Source organism: Aquarana catesbeiana, linkage group LG09, assembly GCF_042186555.1.
Source record: "Aquarana catesbeiana isolate 2022-GZ linkage group LG09, ASM4218655v1, whole genome shotgun sequence".
NCBI classification, from domain to species: Eukaryota; Metazoa; Chordata; class Amphibia; order Anura; family Ranidae; genus Aquarana; species Aquarana catesbeiana.
This window is the reverse complement of record NC_133332.1, coordinates 212,708,085-212,721,469: the sequence shown is the minus strand read 5'-3', so window position 1 is coordinate 212,721,469 and position 13,385 is coordinate 212,708,085. Positions and strand designations below refer to the sequence as shown.

The 13,385-nt window shown below is 42.2% G+C and overlaps 1 protein-coding gene across 3 annotated transcripts in view; it reads right to left on the bottom strand.

Moving 5' to 3' along the window:
• Positions 1-13,385, bottom strand: part of SARDH (sarcosine dehydrogenase) — a 217,418-nt gene that overhangs the window by 95,938 nt on the left and 108,095 nt on the right. For all 3 annotated transcript variants that reach the window (XM_073599664.1, XM_073599665.1, XM_073599666.1), the window contains exons 14-15: positions 9,329-9,467; positions 5,305-5,418 (exon numbers count right to left, since the gene is read on the bottom strand). In XM_073599664.1, coding sequence (XP_073455765.1) covers positions 5,305-5,418; positions 9,329-9,467 — 253 coding nt within the window. The remainder of the gene's footprint in view (positions 1-5,304; positions 5,419-9,328; positions 9,468-13,385) is intronic.

Sequence of the window (13,385 nt, the reverse complement as noted above, 5' to 3'; positions counted from 1 at the left end):
AACGAATATCGACACTCTATGAATAATAACGAATTATCCGAAAACGAATAAAACGTAACGAAATTATGTATTTTACGAATGACAACAAACCGAAACTAAACGAAATTTCCCGTTGTGCACAAGTCTAGTGAATATTCTCTACCATAGGATAAAGTGTGAAAACTTTTTAGGATGGAAAATAATGCTTATCTGGGTGATCCTTCAGATACAAAAACATTTTCCCAACAAAGAATGGACAGGAAAAAGCATGCACAGCTTGGAGAAGCTTTAGCGAACCCAAACACTCAGTTAAGGGTACATAAACATAGAGCGGATCATTCAGCAAGAAATTGTACCATCAATCTTACAGATTGTGAAAGCTGACTCTCCTGCAATTGACACCTCAGAAGAGGAGTCATCAGACTCACCACGGTCCCCTGAGGGAATCGTCTTCTCCTGCCCCTAGTTCCTCAGTCTGAGGGTCCTAGGAAAATGGAAGAGAACCTGTCGCATCTTGACCGCACTGGGATGTGATTAACCACTCTGGGATGCGATTAAAGTTCGCTAAACTTCTTTTAAAAATCTACCATGGCTGAGGAAAAAAAAGAGTAAAATGAACAGGGGCTGCAGTGTTGAAAACAGTTGCAAACATTTCCTGATGCTCACTCTGACCAGCCACCCCCTCTCAGAGGAGGATGCCATTTGAAGAGTAGGCTTTCCAGAGCTTGAGGGAGACCCTTTTAGCTCCTTTTTTTGGGGGGTGTTTCAACCCCCCTTCTGAATATAGCCTGATGCAGAAAGCAGAGGTACTACCAGAAGAAATCGCATCCATTGCTTGAGCAATAGTCAGCCACTGCTGCTGCTATTAACGCTCAGCCTGATGCAATAGTAAATGTAGTCAAAAAGAATGCTTGTGTCACAAACCTCTTTCATGCCCCTCTACGCTTTTGTGTCCCTCCGCAGCTTGCAGCAATAACACTAGTGCGTTTTAAAAACACTCTTTACAGCGCTGGGCTGCCCCCCCCCCGTCGCCTACGGCTCCCCTCCTCTCTTTCAAAGAAAGAGTTTTCCCGCGTGAGCGCGGGCCTCTGATCCTATGGGATCTTACAGAGAGGGGAGAAAATAGCGAGGAGAGCCTGGAAGCCACCAAGTGGTGCAGCGTGCCACCATTCGCTTTTTTTTTTTTTTTTGGTGCTTCTTCCTCTTGAAGAGGGTAAGCAAATGGCACAGGTGGGGGACGCCTGATGGGGAGGAAAACCCCCCCAGACTTACCGGAGGTCTGCTGCTGGCTGGAGGAAATGGAAGCTGCTGCTCTATACAGCCCCCAGTGGTGACACATAAGCATGACAACATTTACTAACTGAAAGGAGACATTCATAAGAAAATTCAAAAATTTCTTAGAAAAACTCCACTTACCTTTCCCGCCGCAGGGTTTTCTGTGGTAAAACCAACAGACCCAATCTTAACCCTTCACGGTAGGTTTCGTTAAATCTTTAGGAGCTGGGGATCCTCGAGGAAACCCACAATCCTGGACCTGTAATAGCACCACCGCCAGTAATACTTTATGGCCTTACTACCAAAAGTACTGGATCCTGGGGTCCAGCTCTCTAAAAAGAGAAACGTTTACAGGCAAGACCTTGTTTCTTCGGACACGAGGCCCGTTTACCATTCAATTCGGCCTAAAAGACATTTTGAATGGATCCGGCTGCATGGCTAGCCCCCGCAAGGATTGCTCCAGTGGAGCTCAGCATAGCACCTCTTTACTGGTGACCAACACCTTAGACACTGGCGAAAAAACTGAGATACTCCCAGTAGTGGGAGGGGCAATATAGGGAGTGCACATTTTATTTTAGGGCGTACCAGTGTCCATCACCTGAAGGTGGCCTATAACCCACATAGAAACTACTATGGCTCTTTGTCCCGTGATGTATAAGAAATATATATATAATTTAGAAAATTTAGGAGCATTATTCTAGAACTCTCTCTACCCTGGGGCTTCTTCCTGGGAGGAAGTCTTTTTTTTAAACTGATTTTAGGGCCTGAACTGAAACAGTCATGTGCTGAGGGCCATAGATACAGCTTGTTGAAGTGCGTGCCTGACTAGACCTAGGCTAAACAGTGATACCCTTGACCAAAGTGGGTCACAGAGGAGCTGGCAGGCAAGCTGTAACTGGACCTTGGAAGAGGGATCTTTGCACAAGGATTCTTTTGGGCTACTTCTAGAGGGACAGAGGTCAGATTCAAGAGCAAGGAAACACTGTGGCTGGTTTAAGGAGTTACATATTTTTTTGGCTGTCCTCTATCAGGATCTACTTTAGAGGTGGCTGCCATGGGACTTACTGCTCCTTTTTGCACTTTTGTTGGGTATCTTGCATGCCTAAAGCCTTTCTCCAGTTTGACAACTGCAGTAAATATTAAAAAGACCCTAGTGCCTGGACCACGATTATTGTCAGAGGTTTGTCAGTGATCTATTAGATCAAGACATAGGGCAGGTAGCCATGGGACTTTACATGCATTCATCGAGATAATGGAATAACCAATCACCAGCCTCCATGGAGTTGGCCATGTGTGTCACAGCTGTGTGCATCCAATCAGAATTGCTTTCAGTTTTGCACTGTCACTTGAATGAGTTAACTTGTAAAAACAAATGTTTCTGCTGTGCCTTTGGCACATAGCTGTCTGCGATTCTTGCCGACCGCTAACTCCACTGCCTGGGGCGGAATCCAGAGCAAGGCAATAGGGAACATCAGTAAGATATTGAGCGTCCCTCATCTCTGCTGGAGCTGGGCAACAAACACAATAGCTGCGTGAACGGTTGACCGGGGTCACTGCAAAACAAGATGCAGCAATCTGTACAGTTTCTGACTGGTTGATTTAAAAGGCCTATGCAATTACCATTAGGCACTGAAATGCCAATGCATTTTTAAACTCATGTTTTCAGTTCTTTATTACATGTATGTGAAAAGTCTTCAGCTGCATTTAGCAATGTCTGAGGTTCTTATGTAGCATACATCAGGTAGTATTGGGGTAACTCCAGCATAAGCTTGCTCCCAATTTAGTTCAAATGAACGTGTGCTCCGTTTTAAAGTTGTGTTGTGAAAGTTGACGAGTGCAGACACCACACCATGGTACCTTTCTTTATTGTTATCATTCAGAAAAGTTTCTTTCATACTCCTCTCTGATTTAGATGCACTTTTTTTTTTGACTAGAGCTTGACTCCTGACTTTTTTGCTAAATCGTGCCATCTGCAATTTCAAAGTCTACTGAGAAAACCTTGGTGACCAGTAAGAACACTTAGGACAGAAGATGTCAGATGGCAGGCTTTAACCATGAAGTCAGAAGTCAAACCCAAGTTAGAAAGTAGCATTAAATCAGGGAGGTGCACGGAGAGAGCACTTAGTAAAGTTCTGATATACAGTACGTGTTGCACTGTTGCATTCTCACTGATTAAAGAAGGTCTGTGTATTAAAGTGGAACTTCACTCTCTCAATCAACATTGACTATTTATGCTACTAGCATTAGTGAATGGATAGAAAAGTATATCATATTTACTTGGTTTAAACTTTTTTTTTTACATTTCTTCAGTTACGTTCTAGTTTCCATGCCTAGGTAAATTATGTCATACATCCCAGGAGTCTTCAGTAGGAGCGTAGGAGCTTTCTCGGCTAAGCACACCCTCTCCTGCTTGCATGCCTGAGCTAAGGACAGGTGGATTCCAGGAAGTAAAAATTCTAAATGAATCATCTGCTCTTACTCAAGATGGTCACAACCAGAGATGCTAGGGGGTGTTTTTCAAAGTGATTTTGCAACAAAATAGAGCATGGAGACATGGATGGATGGGTGCGTTTGCTTTGAATTAAAAAAAATAACTAAATAGAATTTTTGGTTTGTGGTGCTTAGATGACGTGCAGTTCCACTTTAAGGGGATGCTTTGACGGAGACATGCAGCTCCACGTTGGTTATTTGTGAATGTATTCAAAATAACAGATTATTGTGGGTTCTTTTCTCCGATTGGTAGGGTGTGTCCTGTTTTTGTTGTTGCTGTTGTTGTGTTCTATTTCAATCATTTTTATTATCATTTTCACCAAGAAAAGAAAAGATAACTGTAGTAAATTCCAGCAGCAAAAATGTACAAAGAACCAAGAAAAAGTAGATAATAAATATCCAAGGATGTGCTCAGTGCTCATTAATGTGCTCATTAACTTACAACATGTAGTAAAATCAGACCCCATGGAACATAAATTGAGTTCAGGGTATCGTACATGGATGAGCCCAGTCTGAAACTAGTCAAACAAGAGAGAAGGGGAGAACAATCTTGGAGATAGGTAGCAACATAGCCAAGCCTTGAGGTGTACCAATTTATATGCTCGTTTGTGAAAAAAGTGGTATAGGTATAGGCTAATGTGCTCATGTAAACATAAAAATGTGAGCATGTACTCCTGCAAGAGCATAAATGTGAGAGCTCAGCTTAGTATTCTGTAATGTTAAACAATTAAGAAATAAGAGTGAGGATAGGAAAGAGTATACTAGAGAAAGGAAGGGGAAGGAGGAGAGGGGTAGGGGCATTACCCGTCCAGAAGTCCGCTCCCATCCTACCACCCATCCGCCACTATTCAGATGGTATTTGCTGTAGTTTTTTGTTATTGTTTGTGAACGGCTAATGCTAACCAAGAAATATAAGCTAAGGTTAGAAAAATAACTCAGTTAAATCTGAGCTTCCATTAATCCATTGTAGTCAGAACTCCCAGCATGGACTGTTTACTGTGGGCAGAGCTTTGAACACTGGTCACATGATTCTCATTTTTCATTTTTTTACTGAGCAGCCTCCATCTCTGAAGACTGCATTGGTTGATGCTGGAACAAGAGGACACCCTGGGGTTGATTTGCTAAAGGCAAATAGGACTGTGCACTTTGCAAATGGCAGTTGCACTCTGCAGTTGCTCCCGAGCTTAGTAAATGAGCAGAAGGTCTGCTGACTTCCATCATCCAATCACGTGCAAGCAAAAATGCAGTTTTTTTTGTTTTGTTTTTTTTCCTTGCACGTGTTTGGGTACTGTTTGCACAGTGAAGCTTTAGCTCATTTACTAAACTCTGGAGCAACTGCACTTTGAAAAGTGCACAATCTATTTGCCTTTAGTAAATCAAACCCGCTATGGCAGATGGCACTATAGCAGCAGATGAGAATGCCAGCAACTCAAGAAAATCAGGTAAGCCCTGAGAAAAATTCAGGTCAATCATCAGCCAAGCTTTGTCCCCTGAGCCGTATCTGACCAGAATGTATATTTAAATTCTCATTACTACAGGCATGATCTACCTAATACATACCTTCAAAGTCAGGTGCGAGGGCAGAGGGTGAATTCCCCGGGGTTATCCTACTCACTGTGAGATCACTTTCCGTTCCACCATTTTTGTTTAACATACAAGTGTATACAGTAGAACCTGCACAGACAACAAGATCACTGGATCAAAGTTATAGCAAACTAAACATAAAAAATACCTTAGGTGAAAGAACATTTATTATTATGTAATGGTTATTATTATTATGCAAACCTTATTATTTTGTGTTTACTGTTATATAAAGATTTCCTCTTCTGGGCAGGAAATGACTTATTTGACACTTTGGGAGCTGTGCTGTACAGCCACTTGTTCTGTGGTATTACAAGAGTGAGAGCCGTCTGCCCTCTTCCTGCACCACCATTTATATTTCCTGCTCTCCACCAATTACCCAACCAGGAAGCAAAAATCTATGTGAAACGCGTTGACCATGTTGATATGGGTGAAAAAGTATTATATACAGTATGCTGCAAAATGTATTATGTATTGGGTAAGTAACATACACGAGACATCTTGTTGTATGCCCCAAGCATTTTTAATGTGTATTTTATGTGAAATATGTAAAATATTTATTTGTATTATTAAATGATACTTTATGTATATGCAGTATCTCACAAAACTGAGTACACTCCTCACAATTTTGTAAATATTTTATTATATAATTTTCATGTGACAATACTGAAGAAATTACACTTTGCTACAATGTAAAGTAGTGAGAGTACAGCTTGTATAACAGTGTAAATTTGCTGTCCCCTCAAAATAACTCAACACATAGCCATTAAAGTCTAAACCGCTGGCAACAAAAGTCAGTACACCCCTAAGTGATAATGTGCAAACTGGGCGCAATTAACCATTTTCCCTCCCCAGTGTCATGTGACTTGTTAGTGTTACAAGGTCTTAGGTGTGAATGGGGAGTAGGTGTGTTAAATTTGTTATCGCTCTCACTCTCTCATACTGGTCACTGGAAGTTCAACATGGCACCTCATGGCAAAGAACTCCCTGAGGATCTGAAAAAAAGAATTGCTGCTCTACATAATGATGGCCTAAGCTATAAGAAGATTGCCAAGACCCTGAAACTGAGCTGCACCACGGTGGCCAAGACCATACAGCGATTTAACAGGACAAGTTCCACTGAGAACAGGCCTTGTCATGGTCAACCAAAGAAGTTGAGTGCACATGCTCAGCGTCACATCCAGAGGTTGTCTTTGGGAAATAGACGTATGAGTGCTGCCAGCATTGCTGCAGAGGTTGAAGGGGTGGGGAGTTAGCCTGTCAGTGCTCAGACCATACACCGCACACTGCATCAAATTGGTCTGCATGGCTGCTGTCCCAAAAGGAAGCCTTTTCTAAAGATGATGCGCAAGAAAGCACACAAACAGTTTGCTAAAGACAAGTAGACTAAGAACATGGATTACCGGAACCATGTCCTGTGGTCTGCTGAGACCAAGATAAACGTGTTTGGTTCAGATGGTGTCAAGCGTGTGTGGCGACAAGCAGGTGAGGAGTACCAAGACAAGTGCGTCTTACCTACAGTCAAGCATGGTGGTGGGAGTGTCATGGTCTGGAGCTGCATGATTGCTGCCGGCACTGGGGAGCTACAGTTCATTGAGGGAACCATGAATGCCAACATGCACTGTGACACACTGAAGCAGAGCATGATCCCCTCCCTTCGGAGACAGGGCCACAGGGCAGTATTCCAACATGATAACGACCCCAAACACACCTCCAAGAGGACCACTGCCTTGCTAAAGAAGCTGAGGGTAAAGGTGATGGACTGGCCAAGCATGTCTCCAGACCTGAGCATCTGTGGGGCATCATCAAAATGGAAGGTGGAGGAGCGCAAGGTCTCTAACATCCACCAGCTCCGTAATGTCGTGATGGAGGAGTGGAAGAAGACTCCAGTGGCAACCTGTGAAGCTCTGGTGAACTCCATGCCCAAGGGGTTAAGGCAGTGCTGGAAAATAATGGTGGTCATGCAAAATATTGAGACTTTGGGCCCAATTTGGACATTTCCACTTAGGGATGTAATCACTTTAGTTGATATCAGTTTAGACATTAATGGCTGTGTGTTGAGTTATTTTGAGGGGACAGCAAATTTACACTGTTATACAAGCTGTACACTCACTACATTACATTGTAGCAAAGTGTCATTTCTTCAGTGTTGTCACATAAAAAGATATAATAAAATATTTACAAAAATGTGAGGGGTGTACTCACTTTTGTGAGATACTGTATCTAATTATGTATTTGTGTATTATGTATCCCAGAGTACTGTGATAAAAATCCCATGTTGTTTTTCGTTGTAATGATTAACGTAGTAGTAAACCCTCAGCATTTTTTGGCTTAACAAATTAAGCACAAAATATAACATTAATAAATATTCCCCGGTAAACTATTTGTTAAAGTTCTTATCCCAGCACTTGCAGTTTGCAACTATCAATGCTGCAATGTCAATGTCAATATCAATTTGCAACTATCAATGTCTCCCGCGCTCTCAGTGCTCCTTCCCTGAACTATCAGTTTTCACGGGATACAGTGAACAGTGGACAGTGCAATCTAAAGCCAATCTGTTAGCTGAGAGGAAGAGGGAGGAGCATGAGAGCAGCTTGCCATCCTAGGCTAAGGGACTGTGTGTTTCTACTGATGCACACAGTGTAGCGAGACACAATACTAGTCCCTGCATGTAAGGGTGGCTCAAAAAAGGATGCTGCAAGAGAAAGAAGCCACCTGAAATAAGAAACCTTGGGCAGAGGTCATGGCACCAGCGTAAACAGGAATAAAGAAAAAGATTAAAAAATACAAAACTGCATACTAAGTACTGTTATGCTGCGTACACACGATCGGAAATTCAAACAGAAAAAACTTGGATGGTTTTTCCGACGTAATTCCACTCAAGCTTGCCTTGCATACACACGATCTCTGAACTTTCGACCGGCAAGAACGCGGTGACGTACAAAACTACGACAGGCCAAGAAAATGAAGTTCAAAATGCTTCCGAGCATGCATCGAATTGTTTCCGAGCATGCGTGATTTTTTGCATGTCCAAATTGCATACAGACAATTGCATTTTCGGATAGGAACTTTCCCCGACCAAAAAATAGAGAGCATACACACGGTCGCATTTTCTGACAAGAAGCTCTCATCCGAGTTTTGCTGGTGGCATTTCCGATCTTGTGTACGCAGCATAAGTGAATAAGCTCACTTTAAGAACCAACTGTTCAACCTCCATCTTCTTTGGAAAGGGAACCTGTGTTTTGCTGCAACTTGAGCATATACAGGGCTTCTCTCTTCACTCTGGGTGGCCGAACAGTTCAATGGGGGAACGGAAAGAATGCATTTATGCACATTTATAGATTAAAAATGTATTTTTGAATACAGGTAAAATATGTATCGCTTTGTGCAATCCCTGCAAACCAGGAGTCAGCTTTGGTTGAGGCAGGGTAAGCACTGGAGGCTTAATTGCACAGAGCTGTCAATCTAACACAGGGTGCTGGCTGACAGATAGACAGAGATATGTAAACTGATGACCTCATTAGTGTGATGTGGTGATTCTTCTTTACTGTCCAATCTGCAGGCTGGGGTTGGGGGGGGGATCAGTGAGCAAGCTGTATAGCTTAGCTTTAGTGAAGAAATGTGAGAGCACAGACCTGGCTGTACTGTCTGACAGGGGTTCTGTATCACAATTCTGTTCAACCAGCTGTGTGATCATGGACCCCTGTCAGACAGTACAGCCAGCTGTGCTTCACTAAAGTAAAGCGATATAGCTTGCTCACTGATAGGACAGTTCACATATATATCAAAATGACCTGTGTATTTATCTGCTTGCCTGGTCTTCTATAAATATTTTCTGCTTTTATGATTCCCTGAAAGATTTAAACATGTCTATATGAATGTTATTAAAATCTTTTTCACATAATCCAGCTCGTCATTTACGAGACAAAAGTAAGGTTGTCTCCTTGGCACACATTTGTACAGTGATGTTAGCGTCACACGTCTAGCTATCCTCAGAGAATACCTGGGGGCTTGTCAACATTTGCAGTAAAGAGCCAACTCGCCGCCTTCTTGGCATCTGGTCCAACAAGGTAGAACTTTCCAAAGTAGGACATGTCGAAGACAGCCGCGGCGTTCCGGCACACAAGGCACTCATTCCTGATCTAAAAATGACAGCGTGTCAAGCACAACAGATGAACATTGACGGGAGGGGAAGACAGGAGAGATTGGGAGCTTTGAACACTTAGCAAGAGAAGCAGAGATGGAAATAAACTGTAAAAAAAAAAAAAAAAGTAAAAAAGTGAGTCATCCTGAACTTTTTGTCAGGTGATAAAGACACAGAAAGGTTACTAAAAATAAATTGTAACGCTTTTTCTGGCATGTTACACTGTTCCGTACTACCAGCAAAGCAAGATTTGAAGTAGAAAATCTGTTCCATATCTTCTTTTTTCCCCCCTCTCTGTAAATATAAGGCTTATTGAAAGCCAAGAAGCTGAATAAACCATTGAAATTAATTCCATATAGCTGCAAATGTGGCAAAGTACATGAGCATGATATAGAAGTGCTCCCTGACCTGTCACCGGTGGGTCTGTTACATCTTTTCTCTGGGTAGCAATCTCATAAGATACAGTACATGGCCTATGGTGACACATTGTGGAAGGACTACGTTGTGTAAAGCCAATCAGCCGCGTTTATATTTATTGGATTACTGCAAAGAATGACCTTTTGCAACTGGAGAGTGTTGTTTTTAATTCAATAATATCATCTCTGCTGACTGAAGACTGTGCTGTGTATGGATGCAGACATATTTACTGAAAGCAGTCGATTTTCTGAAAATTAGTGATCAATATTTTTTATATTTCCATGGAGTACTAGGTACTGTTTGAGTATGAAATGGCCTCAAATCAAACCACAGCATTGTGTTTAAATATAAAATATACAATTGTCTCATAGTACTTATGCTGTTGCGCTGCTTCTGCTTCTAACTGCAGGTGCTCACACGCAGATTTGAATTTTGGCTGCTGTGTGCGGCCACTCCTCTTCAGCATGGCATGGCTGAGCAGATCTGAATAAGCAAGTCAGTTTAGCTCCCATGATGCAGAGAAAGTTTCCTTCAGTCGGTTTTGTATAAGCTGTGCTTTCTCTGCAGGATCTAAAAGAGAGGGCGGATGACAGCTGCCTAGTTTTTAAAGGTGTCAGAAAGGACTCCACACACAGGAAGAGTGTAAGTATGTACATGCCCAGTGTCATTCAACCCAGAAGACTAAGGATGACACTATGGCGGCCATCCACAGTGTAATGATGCAGAGAACAAAACTAAATTTCATCTTGTCTGAGCCACCCTCTGCATCATCAAGGATCATTGGGAGAAAATGGGAAGAAGAGGACCCTGTGTGTCATTTAACCAGCCTGAAGACTTTGGAAAATGGTTTATATAAAAAAAAAAAAAAAAAAAAACGGTGGGAAAGGGGTTGTCTTGGGCTTTCCATTGATCAGAGTGTCTGCCATTGTTGCTTTGTTAGAACAGGTGCAGACAGACACTGGTAGTCTGCAGCCACCTTGAGAGATGTAGGGCTTCAGGTGACTGCTGCCTCCTGGTAAGCCTGCTCTCAATTTATGCATTGCTATAAATGTCCTATAGTTTTGTATTAGGGACCACGCATTGCAGAGGTGCGTTGATGTGGCAGTGTGGCTTCACATACAGTATATATGAATTTCCATTGTATGCAACAAAAACCTACATTTATGCTTGACTAGCTAGACAGTGTGCTGGGGAATGTTTCCATTTCTTTTTGTATTTCCTCAGTATCATCTATCTCATTTATCACTGATCTGGTACATTGTAACTTCACAACAAGTCACAAGAGACTGCAATGAGGGGCTGATCTGTGTCAGGAATTGAACTGCACAGGCACCAGGATTTACAGTACCCAATTGTGTCATCTGTGATCTGGCATCTCAGCCCAGTATATACAGTGCCTTAAAAAGCATTCATACCCCTTGAAATTTTCCAAATTTTGTCATGTTACAGCCAAAAAAAACGTAAATGTATTTTTTTGGGATTTTATGTGATAGACCAACACAAAAACACAAAAGTGGCACATAATTGTGAAATAGAAGGAAAATGATAAATGATTTTCAATTTTTTTTACAAACTAATATGTGAAAAGTATGGTGTGCATTTGTATTCAGCCCCCCTGAGTCAATGCACATCTAGAGTGACATTTTTGCCCATTCTTCTATGCAAAATAGCTCAAGCTCTGTCAGATTGAATGGAGAGCGTCTGTGAACAGCAATTTTCAAGTCTTGCCACAGATTCTCAATTGGATTTAGGTCTGGACTTTGACTGGGCCATTCAAACACATGAATATGCTTTGATCTAAACCATTCCATTGTAGCTCTGGCTCTATGTTTAGGGTCATAGTCCTGCTGGAAGGTGAACTTCCACCCTAGTCTCAAAACTTTTGCAGACTCTAACAGGTTTTCTTCTAAGATTGCCCTGTATTTGGCTCCATCCATCTTCCCATCAACTCTGACCAGCTTCCCTGTCCCTGTTGAAGAAAAGCATCCCCACAACATGATGCTGCCACCACCATGTTTCACGGTGAGGATGGTGTGTTCAGGGTGATGTGCAGTGTTAGTTTTCCGCCACACATAGCATTTTGCTTTTAGACCAAAAAGTTCAATTTTGGTCTCATCTGACCAGAGCACCTTCTTCCACATGTTTGCTGTGTCCCCCACATGGCTTCTCGCAAACTGCAAACAGAACTTATTATGGCTTTCAACAATGGCTTTCTTCTTGTCACTCTTCCATAAAGGCCAGATTAGTGGAGTGCACGACCAATAGTTGTCCTGTGGACAGATTCTCCCACCTGAGCTGTGGATCGCTGCAGCTCCTCTAGAGTTACCATGGGCCTCTTGGCTGCTTCTCTGATTAATGCTCTCCTTACCCGGCCTGTCAGTTTAGGTGGACGGCCATGCCTTGGTAGGTTTGCATTTGTGCCATCTTTGCATTTTTGGATGATAGATTGAACAGTGCTCCGTGAGATGTTCAAAGCTTGGGATATTTTTTTTATAACCTAACCCTGCTTTAAACTTCTCCACAACTTTATCCCTGGCCTGTCTGGCGTGTTCCTTGGCCTTCATGCTGTTTGTTCACTAAGATTCTCTAACAAACCTCTGATGACTTCACAGAACAGCTATAATTATACTGAGATTACGTTACACACAGGTGGACTCCATTTACTAATTAGGTGGCTTCTGAAGGCAATTGATTGCGCTAGATTTTAGTTAGGGGTATTAGAGCAAACGGGGCTGAATACAAATGCACACTACACTTTTCAGATATTTATTTGTAAATCATTTTTAAAACCATTTATCATTTTATTTCCGCTTCACAACTATGTGCCACTTTGTGTTGGTGTATCAGATAAAAAAACAATAAAATAAATTTACGTTTTTGGTGGTAACATGACAAAATGTGAAAAATTTCAAGGGGTATGAATACTTTTTCAAGGCACTGTAGATGCTGGCCAGGGTTATAATCTGAACTACTTTGGCACCATACTACTGATCAGAAAAGCAGATGAAGGCTTTTGGGGAATACTGCGATTTCTGTGAGAGATAATAAATACAAACATATCTGATGCTAGGTCCAAAGTCAACCAATAGGAACCAATGAGCAGTTGACGTTCCCTGCTCTCACCCTGACACCCTGAACTGGTAAACTTTTAAAGTGATTGGCTTTTGCGGGTTACCGTGCTTAGAGCATCACAGCTGTTCCTCATGTTGCTTAAATAAATAAGCCTTTGCTGTACTCCAGATGCAACGTAGGTGAAAACCCTGCAGCTTGCTAATTATAACGGGAATCCATCCACACAGCTAAGAGATTGTCAGGCTGTCATGTGGAATTTCTCCCGCTAACGTGCATTGTTCCTGATCTCAGGATCTTGTCAAAGCATGAGGCACAGAATAGAACCTACGTATTCTTAACCAAGCAAAGCTTCCAGGATTAATCGCAGCATTGGATGGCGGCACGCCGGCACGCGGCACTCCCTCAGCAAGAGGTGCAATTTTCCAAA